The sequence below is a fragment of the Channa argus genome, chromosome 9, assembly GCF_033026475.1.
Source record: "Channa argus isolate prfri chromosome 9, Channa argus male v1.0, whole genome shotgun sequence".
In the NCBI taxonomy this organism is placed as follows: domain Eukaryota; kingdom Metazoa; phylum Chordata; class Actinopteri; order Anabantiformes; family Channidae; genus Channa; species Channa argus.
In genome coordinates this window covers 3,454,423-3,468,118 of record NC_090205.1, presented here as the reverse complement: position 1 = coordinate 3,468,118, position 13,696 = coordinate 3,454,423, and the positions used below count along the sequence as shown (strand labels likewise).

At 42.0% G+C, this 13,696-nt stretch overlaps 1 protein-coding gene across 14 annotated transcripts in view; it reads right to left on the bottom strand.

Annotated features, from left to right (window-relative positions):
• dgkh (diacylglycerol kinase, eta) overlaps positions 1 to 13,696 on the bottom strand; it is a 52,732-nt gene that overhangs the window by 19,624 nt on the left and 19,412 nt on the right. For all 14 annotated transcript variants that reach the window (XM_067515767.1, XM_067515772.1, XM_067515774.1 and 11 more), the window contains 5 exons: positions 9,550 to 9,654; positions 7,577 to 7,709; positions 4,033 to 4,139; positions 2,611 to 2,736; positions 1,262 to 1,364 (listed from right to left, as the gene is read on the bottom strand). In XM_067515767.1, coding sequence (XP_067371868.1) covers positions 1,262 to 1,364; positions 2,611 to 2,736; positions 4,033 to 4,139; positions 7,577 to 7,709; positions 9,550 to 9,654 — 574 coding nt within the window. The remainder of the gene's footprint in view (positions 1 to 1,261; positions 1,365 to 2,610; positions 2,737 to 4,032; positions 4,140 to 7,576; positions 7,710 to 9,549; positions 9,655 to 13,696) is intronic.

The following is a 13,696-nucleotide window of genomic DNA, read 5'->3' as shown; positions in this document are numbered from 1 at the left end:
CCTTTGCATGCCCCTTTTCATCTCCCTTCTCTCTAATCTCCATCGGTTCTCTTCGATTTTTATTCACTTCCTGGTTTTCAGTCAGTGTGTGTGATCTTGTCATTAATGCATGGGTTAAGGAAGAGAAGGAGAGAAAAAGAAGATAACAGGAGGGAGGACTGGTGAGGGTGAGGGGGGGGGGGGGGAGGAGTCACGACACTCCAGCACGTGCTACAGTCTGCCTTCCCCCCTGCAGCCAATTACAACCACACTCCCTCTCTCTTCCCAGGCTGCATTTAGGCAGAGTGGGACGTAGCACATGAGCAGATGCACCAAAAAGGAAGGAGCGAAAGAAGAGAGGAGGATAAACTTCCTTTTAAAAAATGTTTCCTTCTTTCTTTTCCTTATCTTCATCCTTTCTCCTGGATCCTTCCTTCCTATGCCTCACTTTGATCTATCTACCACTTAGCCAATGCCAGCTTTCCACACTCACCGGGCTATGTATGTGTGTATGTGTGTGTGTGTTTACCAGCCAGTAGATTTGGCAACAGTAATCCAATCACACATGCTTATCTGAATCTGTTTTGCAGGTGCTGATCTCCACCTACAGTGGGTTCAAACACACACGATTGTACAGACAGATTTGAGCACAAAGAAAAACATGCATGAACACACACACACACACACACGCTCTGTTGAACGGGAAGCCTGAAGGGAGCCTCACAGGGGCTTTGCAGCCATCTGCAGAGAATGTGTCCATTCTTACAGCTGAAATCACACTTGGGAATCATCTCATTACAATTCTTCTCACACATACATCTTGTCTTAGGATCTATTTGAAGCCCTCACAAATGTCTGTGTTGACCTGTCAGTTCAGTTTATTTTTAACCCCAGTTTACCAGAACCTAACAGCTCTCCGTCGTGCACTTTAGCAGAAATCTAATAAGAAACAGTGGCTTTGATGTTGATTTACCTGCAGGCAAAGTAATGACATTGTCATTTTCTTTCTGTCTCCCTGCACATGCTCCAGTGGTTTTCATAAATGTGGGTGGTGACAAAATGTGAGTGTGTGTGTCTGCTGAGCAAACCAGACTGAATCATAAGTCTCTCTTCGTCCATGTGATGGAATAGAAGGTCAGAGTTCAAAAAGAGGAGTCAACCAAACATCTGTTCACCTCTTAACAGATGTTTTTTTGTGGGTGCTATCTGTTGTCGCCCTCTGACCCTGTGAGCAAGTCAGAGCGATTGCATGTTTGATCATGTGAACGCGTGTGAAGCCTACCGTCTGAGTCGATGCTGTTGAGCGCTGTAGGAGGAATGATGGAGACTTTGCACTGACCCAGAGGACACTTGCGAGGATACAGGTCCATGCAGGCTGTGTGCACCTAGAGGACAGAAAATAGCAATCAGGGACCAATGTGTCACCAATGTACATGAACAATAAGAAGAGAATCAGGAAGTACAACGATGCAAATACCAAATTAAAGTAACAGTAGTAGAAATATATATATATGTGTGTGTGTGTATATACTGTATGTCAAGAAACATCAGTTATAGAAGAAGTACTTTACTCATTGGTATTAAAACATACACAAAGTACCAAATGTCAAAGCACAGAATAAAACATTTCAGAACATTGATTTAATCTAGAGCTGCAAAGATAAGTCCATCAACTGATTTGGTGACCGAAAGCTATTTTGATAAGACAGTAATCAGTTGAGCAATTTTTTAAAAAGAAGAAACCCTCAAAGCTTTTGGTTGAAGTTGTCATTTCTGAGGATGTGATGTTATTTTTATCACATGTTTTTTTGCATCACTTTACTGTAGTAACCTGCACCTTTTTGCACTTCTGGTTAGATGCTAAATGCATTTCGTGAAGTTAAATCAAATTTGTGATTTGGGGCCTTTGTTTGGCCGAAACAAGTTATCTGAGTATAACTTTTTACAATTAATTGTGAATAAATAAACCAAAGTGCTGATGTAATTATCAAAAAAAAGATTCAATACTTTAATCTATTATACAAACAACCATTAGCTGCTTTAATGTTAAAGCTGGTAAATATGGAGTTTATTGGAACTACTGAATATACTACTACGTAGCCTAATTAATATATTACATTAAACTGTAAGTTACTTTCTAATAATAAAATAGTTCAGCAAAGTTAATACTTACACAGAAGTGGAAAGTTTAATGTTGGATTGTAGCACAAGATGGAAACATTCAAGTACCTCACAATTACACAGTGCAGTGCTTCAATAAATCATTTTAGTTACTTTGGACAACTGTCCCTTTGAAATGTAAAAAGTACATTTATTTAAAAACAAAAAGTAAATATAAAAATATAAACTCTACACATAATGCTGTACTAAAGTATATGCACACATTTCCACACATAAAAATCATGGGGAAAAAAACTGTGGACAATGGGTTAAAATGTATAACGGTACATCCCTGATTACATAAGATGTTCAAAAAAATCTATCATTTTGGCTTATGAGAAACAGCACAGCAGTTATGGTGACTCTTTAATGTTTAAACAATCAGCTTCTTTTATAATGTTATTCCTCTTTCAAATCCCAACATTAATTAGCAGATACAATTTATTCATGCATATGCCACAGATGTCTTACCATAGCTTTGCACCAGAGGCAGCGCCAGTCCTGCAGTCTCAGGACGCTGCCACATGTCTTATCGCACACTGCACACTTGGCACTGACAGGCAGGTTGCCCTCCAGCCACTGGTGAGGCATAGCAACCTATATTAACACAAACACAGTTTACCTTTATCGTCCTGGGAACACTTTTCTCTACACTGTCTTCTTTCTTAAAGACTGATGAAAGCATGAACAGTGTATTAACGCACACTAGGGTTTAGTAATGATTACAGTACATAGTCTTCATCTTTTCCTGTGGGCTGTTCCCCTTCAGGAGTCTCCACAGCAAATCCTGTGCCTCCATCTAACCCTGTCCACTGCATCCTCTTCACTCACACCGACTAACTTCATGTCCTCCCTCACTACATCCATAAATCTCCTCTTTGCTCTTCCTCTAGACCTCCTGCCTGGCAGCTCCAACCTCAGCATCCTTCTACCACATCCGTCTTGAACATCTTTCCTTTCATTCTCGCTTATGCTCTTTTATCACACAACACACCTGACACTTTTCTCCACCCGTTCCAACCTGCCTGCACTCACCTTTTCAACTCTTTTCCACACTCTCCGTTGCTCTGAACCGTTGACCCTAAGTACTTAAAGTCCTGCACCTTCTTCACCTCTGCTTCCTGTAACCTCACCGTTCCACCTGGGTCCCTCTCATTGACACACATGTATTCTGTCTTGCTGCAGCTAAGCTTCATTCCTCTGTTTTCCAGAGCAGACCTCCACCTCTCTAGATTTTCCTCCACCTGCTCCCTGCTCTCACTACAAATCACAATGTCATCTGCAAACATCATAGTCCATGGAGATTCCTGTCTAACCTCATCTGTCAGCCTGTTCATCATCAGATCCAACAAGAAGGGGCTCAGAGCTGATCCTTGATGCAGACCCACCTCCACCTTGAACTCCTCTGTCACACCTGCAGCACCTCACCACAGTCTTACAGCTCTCATACATGTCCTGCACCACTCTAACATACTTCTCTGCCACTCCAGACGTCCTCATACAATACCACAGCTCCTCTCTCTGCACCCTGTCATACGCTTTTTCTAAATCTACGAAGACACAATGCAACTCCCTCTGACCTTCTCTGTACTTCTCCATCAGTGTCCTCAAAGCAAATACTGCATCTGTTGGACTCTTTCTAGGCATGAAACCATATTGCTGCTCACAAATGTTCACCTCTGCCCTTAGCCGAGCTTCCACTACTCTTTCCCACAACTTCATTGTATGGATTACAGTACATAGTAAGGTTCAATATTAAACATGTCACAAGACAATGTTGAAAATTGGGGAACCTAAGTCCAACCAGACAAGGCAACAAATGCTTCACAGAAAACAGAACTTCTTGTTAGAGTAATAAAAAACAAAAATAAATGAACACACAGACAAACTTACCCCATCCTCATCTTCCATAATATCCTTCCCTATGGAAGCCAGGGTCGTCCATTTACAGTTATTGGTGGCTCTGACTGCACAGCGTTTGTGCGCTTTGAATTTGCACACTGAAAAACACAAACATCACCATACATATTAGTCTGACAACACCTTTCACCTTTAAAAACAGTTAGCACTTCTCACAAGCATCATACTCTGGTACTGCATTAGATGGATATAGTTGAATATATATTGAATGGTTTTGGACCAGACTGTGATAAGTAAACTACAGCAAAATAATGAAGGTGATATGTGGTGAATCCCTAAGTATTATCAAATAATTAGGTCATTAAAACATTAGTTTATAAAGCTCCCAGGATAATTGTAGCAAAAATGCAACATTTATTTTTATTCCCAGGCTGAAAAACAAGCAGCACAGCTATTGCACAATTTGGAAAGAGACACACCCTGAAAAGTGCACTGTTCTAATGAATCAGTCCCTAATGAGATGTCAGTGGGAGTAATTATTAACCTCCCTAAGCCTGCTCTGCACAGAGAGTATCTGACACAGAGAAGCAAAGGGTGAGGACTCAGATCCACATCACATCACTCTCAATCCATTTATCTGCAACCAGCAACAGGAGAGCTACAGCCAGGCTAAGATCTAAATCCATGAATTGATTACTGAATGGGCCGAGGGACCTTAGAGCTCAGGGTGCCGATGGGTCAGAGGCTCTGAAGTTCATGTTTCTTGTTTAAAGAGAGCTCAATTAGAACATAAATTGGCGCCAAAGTGTCCAAGAACAGACACAAAAGTCCCCAAAACTGATGCAAAAACTAAAGCACAACTATCAGAAACAGATAACTGAACTTAAACTCCTGGACCACACAGGACTGGTTGACTCAATAGTGGTCTGCTGCAGATTCTGGCTTCCACATCTGTACAACCTCTGCTAATGATTTACATGCATCCGTTTCTGGAGTATTAGCCCCTTTGCTCTATGAAAAGCCAAAACAGGTGATGAACAAGTGAAAGTCTGCTACATGTAATCGGCTCCATCACAGTCCTCAGTGGCTTTATCACTGCTGTGAAACATTAAGTGGGCAAATAATGACAAAGGCCAATGTTGTTGGCTTTTCCTTGTACTTCATTCATCAGTGACACGATGCCCACATTACACCAGCAATTCTCCTTTTACATCTGATCCAGTAGCAGGTTTGATGTCATGCAAGATACAGTGCAGTATGTGTTGATAAGCAGATGCTCTCAGCGGCTTAAATGAATCAGAAATATGAAAAAAATAAAGAAAAATGCTTTTAAGCAATTCTACAATATCCTGAGTTCCCCACAACAGCTGCTTGGTAAACCGTCCATATGTTGAGCTGAAATAGTTAGACATTTATGGAAATACTGTAATTAGAGATAAAGATCAATCCCACTTTTATATCTGTCCATTACGTAAGGCCCTGGTTAGCGTAGCTTAGCATAAAGACTGGAAGCAGGGAAAAAGGCCTAGCTGTGCTCTGTGCAAAGGTGGAAGAGAAAAACAATGTGCGAACCTTACGAGCATCTCTGAACATTCATACAAGACCCAACAACTGAATTGTGAATATCTGAAACAAAGCATCCACTTTTTACCCTTCATCCGGTTTGTTTTATGGAATAAAACAAATAAAATAAAACATTTATTTGTGAACTTTAAAGGTGCTAGTATGTTCAGACTAGGTGTTTCCCTCCCTTTCCACTCTTTATGCTAAGCTACATGACAATGTCCAACTTTATTTATAACAAATTGAAAAAATAAATAAATATTAAACTATAAAAACATCCAGATTGCTCTGGCCTCCATTTAAAGACGAGGCACTTAGCACAGTCATGAATAGCGTCGGCACTGCTTCTAGCCACCACACCCAGCTCACACACACACACACACCTTTCTGCCTTTGTGTTTGTGTTGCAGCCTCAAACCACTCACAGGCATGTACACAATGTTTTCCTCCGGCCTGGAGCATGAGGCACGGCCATTAACAGACAGTGGTGTCCTCTGATTTCTCCTAATGTTCTGCTAATGCTCTCTAACAGCATTTAGCGGTAGACAAGATTGAAACATTGATTGTTTCCCCCCGGATATGACTTTGACTTAGTTCTTATATCATGTGTAGACTGCTTAATGACAAGATTCACTCTGTATGTGTGTGTGTGTGTGTGTGTGTGTGTGTGGCTGGGTAGCGTAAATCAATCCCCAGCGGGCAGGTCCTGTGCAGGAAATCGAAGGGAAATTCAAGCCGTTTTGATTGCTGTGAAACTGTTTGTCCGCTCTCCACTGTTAATAGAGACACTCACCTGGCTTCTCTTCTGCTTTTATTTCTTCTTCTTCTGCCCCCTTTTTTCCACTCTCACATGCTGTTTCTCTGCTTCAACTCACTGTCTCTGATTGGCTGTACTCATGAGTCAGACATCAGGGGGCTTCTATTGGATTGTAATGAACGACTCCTGTGCTCGGCATGGCTCCATAGCTTAATCTGGATGTTTTATATTAAACAAAACAGCTGGATGTTAATGAATCTACTGTACACTAAAGGAGAGGGTGTCTTTATGGGGGTTTGCACCCAATATTGACATGTTCTGATGAGGCTCCTGCAACCTTAATTGGGTCTTCCGATTGTTGGCCAGGTGTATGTGTGTGTGGGGGAGACCACAGGCATTAAAGTTTCCTCTAATGACTTTTCTTTCTCATCTCCCTCTCTTGGCTTCTGCTTTGGATACGAGTCATTGTCTCATTGCAGAGGATAATGAGCACTGAGTGGAGAGGCTTTTGCCACCTTCATAGTAAACACACACACACACACACACACATATTTGATACAGTCACAGGGGTGAGTGGGGAATTAGTGAAATTAGAAGGAAGGGATATGCAGATGGTGCTCATTAAGGTCTGCAGCATGTCACTTCAGACACTTCAGAGCAGCTAAAAGCCAAAGTAGTAAAGTAAGAGCAAAAATACTGTCCTATTTAAAACGGTTCCTTCACAGATGAAGTGAGGAAATGTGGCGTCATTCACGGGTTGTGTGAATAGTTCCTTTTTTCCTCCTGTTTCCTCTAAAATATGTGAAATGCTAAAATAAACTTCTAACATCTTTATTTCATGCATATCCCACGCAGAGCGTGACATAACAGGCACCAACCTCAGACACGCTGACATGCAGTCATATGCCTGTGCAGCAGCGTTAATGGCAGTTCACCACCAGCTCTTTTCACACCGAGCTAACATGAACCCTGCCTCACAACCCGGAACATTTCAAAGACTCACACTGGCTCTGGCGCGTCCAATCTGCTCCGCTTGGACAGACATCCGAACAAAGACTTTTGTCATTTCAGTGACTCACGAGTTCTTATGCAACACGCTCACACACCTTCCCAGACTCTGAACTCCCAGACTTGCACCACAAAATGATCTGCTGCAATCCTATCAGCGTGTCTGATAGAATAGAAACTCTCATGTACAAATGAGTGGGAGTTGCGTCTAAAAGAGAGCCGTGCGTGTGTACTCAGAGTGTTACTCACCTTCGCAGGAGAGGCCGTGAGACGTGACCCCAGACAAGCTGTCTTTGCAGACGTTGCAAAAGGTGGGCCGTGCATGGGAGCAGGCGTACCAGTTGTGCATCCCTGAGAAATGTTCCACATTAAACTGTGCCGTCTGGCAAAGGAAAAGTTAAAACAGGTTGACAGCACTGGGATGACAGTCACAGAAAGGCAGACAAAGTGCACAACATCATTATGGTCATGAAATATACATTCATATATCTAGCATTACTATCTGGGTTACTGTCTCTCGTGTTTCTTGTGCATCGGCTTTTCCTGCAACAACAGACATGTGTTTATAGGAGCACTGAGCGTTGGTTTTAGTGGTCGAATTCCTTCCTCCTTTCAATGGAAATAACCAACATCCACATCCTTGTTCTATGAGAGAATTTAGTCTTTAAGAGCATCTAAAGTAAATATAAAGCTTCAGCACTATGGTTTAATGAAATCAAGTCCAACGTTAAAGTCTTTTTTAGTGTGAGATTTAGTGTGTTTTGGGTTGTAACAAAGGGACAGAAAGAAAGAAGAACCGAGGAATTTTGGACTAAAATGGCTGCAACTTTGGAAGACATCCACTTAGTGTGACTAATTTGGAACACTGAAGCCTCCTAATGTCTTCAGAAAACTTTTTAATACATTCTTGCACAGAAGGAGGACTGTAGGATCTTGGCCCCCATCGATTACATAAGAAGCATCTGTTGAAGGAGGACTGATTGCAGCAAGGAACCTCTTTCATCTCACCGTTGTCTTACGACTTGAAAAACTGTCACTTATGGTCGGGTGCCTCTGCTCAGTTGGAGCCTTGCGACGACGCTGCCCAGGAAAGACCACAGCAAAAAACCTGCCGTTGGCTGCCATCATTATGTGACTACAGCTCACCTGGGCAGGAGAACTGGACACTCCTACACACCTCATGAGCTACTGTGAGTGGCGTAATGTGCCAGTGTGGGCGTTGCGTCTGCAGCAGTTGGCGCAGCCCGAGTACAGTTTCATAAGTACAATTGTAACAGGTGCTCACAAAGTGGGACACTGAGATTCCTGCACCACTCCTTTTGAAATTTCTTGGCGGGGGGTGCGTTCGTGTGCGCACACGTGTGTGCACACTGTCTACAGCTCTCAGGGTGCTGCTGCATTGCAGTACACTAAAAGGGGGTGAGGGATGGGGTCTTATATAAGATTTCCCTCCCAAATCAAAGGCATTAAAATGCAGCACTGCTTCCTCCCAGTGTGCACCAGCCGTCACAGTCAGCACAGACCCCAGCTTTACGCTCTTCCACTGATATCCAAACCCAAAAAAGTAATGGTTGCACATAAGTTGACATCGTTTTCTCTTTCCGCCCAAAATCAGGGTGTTAGATAACGAAGAAGGGCGCTGGATATGGACAGAGGACGCAGCCACTCCCTGTTTGTTTCTTATTCCGTTGAGTCACAAAGGACAAAAGAATTAGACATGTTTCTGTGTTGTTTTGATACTAACTGTACGCTGTGTGTGTGTGTGTGTGTTCACTGTATTTCTGAGTGTACAGTTATGCACCTGTGACTGTACATGTGCATCCATTTGTGCCTCCACACGTTGTCTGGTGCTTTGAGGCTCTGAATCCCAACATGAGCGTGTTGCTTTGGCAAAAACAACTTGTTAAGTCCCCAGATGCCTTCACTGTGGCCGATATCACAATAGACAACATGGACGTTTTATTCCCATCGTGCTGTTCAGACCTTAACACTATTCCACACAGGCTTTCTTTTCCCGAAAAAAACAAAACAAAACAAAACACTCTTCTCTTTAGGAACAACCTCATTCTCAAAACAGCCTCCATAGGGGAGGATAAGCCTAAGGACACATCTATTGTTCCTGCGGCAATATGTCTTAACACTCCCCATCTCTTTGCCCCCTCCCTGCCACACACTAACCCACATGGATCTGTCTCTCTGCTGGTTGAGAAAGGCGCTCTTACCTCGTAATGCTCTCTTGATTGTACGGACTTCAGCGAACTGATCCAGTCCTCCATCTCTTTCCTGTTCTCGGCACAGAGTATGAGTCTACGGAAAGGAGTGATCACCTGGAGGGAGAGTGAGGGATAACACGGACGGGTGAGATGGATACTGTACGCTAAAAAGACCCAAAGCGAGACGGGGATAAAGGTTTCCAGTGCTTTCCTCCTCAGCCTGCGGTGGCACTGAGAGGATCGAGAGACCGACTCTGTCTTTAAGGGAGAGAATGAGGATGAGGAGCCCCCTCCCTCTTTCTTACTCTCTCACTCTCATTAACTCTAGCTCACTCATCCACTAACACCTTCTTGACTAAGTCTTTTCCCTCGCTTCAGCTCCATCCTCTCTTTCCCTCGCTCGGAGCTCTTCATGCCGTGTTGAGACAGATATGCGCTGACAGGCGAAGCGCCTCAGTAAAGGCTAAGAGCTTTTCTGCCCCTGCTGCCTCCCCCTGTCCTCTGTATGTGTGTGTGTTTAAAAGGACGGTGTCCCTGTAGATAACCCTACAGACACACAGCAGCCTTTCAATGCCTCATCACTTATTTATGCTCAGTCATCTTTTTCCTTTCTTTCCATCTCTCATTGTGCTATTATGTCATTTGTGTTCACCCTCAACGTAACACAAACACACACAATATCAGGCTGATCAATATTCATGTTGTAGCAGCAATTCTGATGCTGCTTTCCCTCTGCGAGAAATGTTGTTTATGATTTATAACATTGACAGTCCCCTTTTATAAATCTCCTGAATTTACTTTACCTGAGGGGAGAAGTAACGAAGCCTATCAAGAACAGGCCCAGAGGCCAAAGAGCTCAGAGGCTCCATGGGCCAGAACCTCTGAAGTTTCTTTGACTTTTTCCTGGTCTTTTGTCTCGTTCAATTGTGAAAAATGACCTGATTATTTCCACAGAAACTGCATAATGACCAAAAACAGACTCGTGATGGCCAAAACACAGACACATAATTACCAAAAACAGACGCAAATGTCTGAAGATACAGCCATAATGGCCAACAACAACAACAAAAATACAATACAACAAAAATGACAAAAATGTTGAGAAAAAACAGATATAAATCAAAATGACCAAAAATAGAAATGATCAAAACAGACCCATAACGACCAAAAAAACTCCAGAAAAAAAAGAAAAAAAGAAAAAAAAAAGAAAAATAACCAAAAACAGACACAATTTTTAGTTGTTGACAAAAAACAGAGCCAAAATGTCCAAGAACAGCTTCAAATGACCTCCAACAGACAGAAAATAGCCAAAAAGAAAGGGTCCGACCAGGGGCCAATTTTAACAGTACTGACTAATTGTTGCAGCCCCAACAACACATATGAAGTTATTCGTTAAGACAGAATTTAAAAAGCAATCAGAGGTTATAACAACTATTTTTTTTCATGTTAGAATGTTGCTGTAGATCTGTCAGGCTCTTTCTAGAAGCTGCAATCAAACCTATTGAAGTAGAACGGGAAGAGAAAAATACGAGGCTGCTGCTCCTTTTCTGCTACTTTACATAAAAATGCATATTTTAATTTACTGCGGTAACTTTTATTGCTGTTACTGAAGCCTTTTTCTCACCTGAACTATGCCTGACAAGTGGCCTTACCACTTCTCTTGCTTGTGATCTCACTGTTTCAGCTTGACTTTGATAAAGCACTGACTCATATTTTACACCTGATTTTGCCAGATATTATGTCTCAGACGCATTTTCCACAGCTGCAGGAGACAGCTGGCATTCATCACTCAGAAGCTGTGGTGTACAAACATCCGTAATCCTCCCTCCTATAGCTTGGATCTAAAAATGAACATAGATACAGTATGTCTCCCTTTATAGAGTTTGCAGTTCTTAGTGAATCCAAAGGGAAGATTGTGGAAGCTTTTCTGCTCTGTTTGTTGTGTTTCTGTTTTGCCTACAAAGTGCTCATTGATTTTCTGACAAACTGTTGCAGACCAGACTATTCACCATAATTTGAATCCATACGTCCAGCTGCTGTGCAGCTCCATTCTATTCTTGAATTACACCCATTTTGGCAATAATTGGATAAACTGAGCACTCTGTGCATCCTGCAGACTGGCATCACACAAGTCAGTGAATCGGTTAAAAGAGTGAAAGAAATGATCAATTGTGACAAAATAAAAGGAATACGCCACTCTCCTTACACTCCTACTCTTTCTCGTCATCCACATGGTTAGACCGGCAGCACCTGAGGCTTTTAACGGGTCTGGAAAACAACAGGTGCACAGCAAATCACACACTCACATCACTGCCAGTACATATATGTGTGTGTGTCTGTGTGTCTGCCTGAATGTTGTTACCTTAGCAAGTGAAAGACTAAGTGATAACACAAAAACACTACACTCAGGTAAAAGTGCTCCATCACAAAATAAAATAAATTGTCTGTGTAAATCTTAATTCTCCATCACAATTTAAAGTACTAATTACTCTTCATGCTATATAATGTAGTTCAGAAGTATCAGTGCTATACTAAGAAACTGATCTCTGGTCTCTGGACATCAACATACTGAGTCTTACTAAAACTCTAAAATGTTCAAAATTAGTCCAAACTAGTCGCATCAAAATGTAAAATAGCATAAGTGGCTTTCTTTTTCTATAATGGTTTTATTGTGGTCATCGGGCACATGTACACACACACATATACATTTACAAGTTAGAGTGAAATTTGTTTGGGCTGTGGGAGGAAACTTGCATTACATCAACATTTGTACATTGATGTAAACTGTACATTTATTTGACTAATGCACCTAAAATAGTTTTGTATCTTAGTTGAGCATTTGTATTTTATGTTATATACTGTATCTAGGTTGGAAGGTGAATATCAAACTTTTAATCCACTACATACATTTTTATGTGGATTAGCTATGTTTAATTTTCAGAATCAGATTAGTGACACAAAATACAATCGAACCATAAGATTTAATTGATCCTTGGTGTAACATTCAGCAGCTACCCAACAGCATGTAAAGTAATTTTAACATTTTAAAACACATTTTCTAAACAGTGTAAAGGTCATTGATACCAGCTGCAACGTTAATGTGATGATCACATTAATGCATCAATAATTATAATACTTTTTTTAACCCTACAATAATGATAGAAGCATTCCCACAGCTTCACATGCTTTAAGTATCTGGTAATGTACTGGTTAAGACATGTCACACCACTCTCTCTCTGCCCTGGTTTCTCTGTACTATACTGTCACATCTCTGCCAATGATATTAATGGGTGTGGTGCTTTGTAAATGTTGAAGCAAATAAAATGAGCATTCTCAATTTGTTTTTTTTTACGTGGACAAAAGCAACTTTCAAACTAGCAAAAGTGTGTGAGAAAATGTCGTCACATGCTCATATGTACACATGTGACTCTCAACCAGTCGGCCACAATCTTTCTTCATGTACAACAACAGCAAAGCTGCTGCTGCCGTCTCTCCTTTCAGAGAAATGTGGGCTTGTCTCAGCTGTTCACCACAAAATGTTTTCCACCAGGAAAGCAAGGATTAATGTGTCAGTCTGCCTCTCGTGCACTACAGTATGTGCATGTGTGTCTCTAGAACAAGGTGGTGATAAGACTGGTTGCCAGGGGAAACAGGAACAGTTGTTTCTGAAGATGGGTCTTGGCATCCCTAAAGTGCTGGAAAACCTCACCTCACAGCAGGATGTATCACGTGTGCGTCTTTGATCGTGATAATGGGAGACACCCGCCACACACCCACACAGAAACCTGATTAGTGACTGTGTTGCACAGATTGTGTATCCACTGAGACCGGCAGCACAAGAGCACACGCTATGGGACATAACTATAGCAGCTGCTCCCTCCCTGCAACATGCACGCACACGCTCTCACAGCCATTGTCTGTACAAGCTTTAACAACACAGACACAAGAGGACAATCCGAATTTCCTTGAGATTGATTTCATAGTTTTTAAGTGGACAGTAAAAAGCAATAGGCTTGAGTGAGTCCTGCAGGGACCATAATGAGTTTAGGGTTTGGGTTGGGCTGAGCTGCTGCCTCACGTGGACTTCAAGGTGCTCTGCTCCATGCTACAGCGGTGCCGCCTCATTGTGTATTCACACAGGTTCCTTTTCAATACA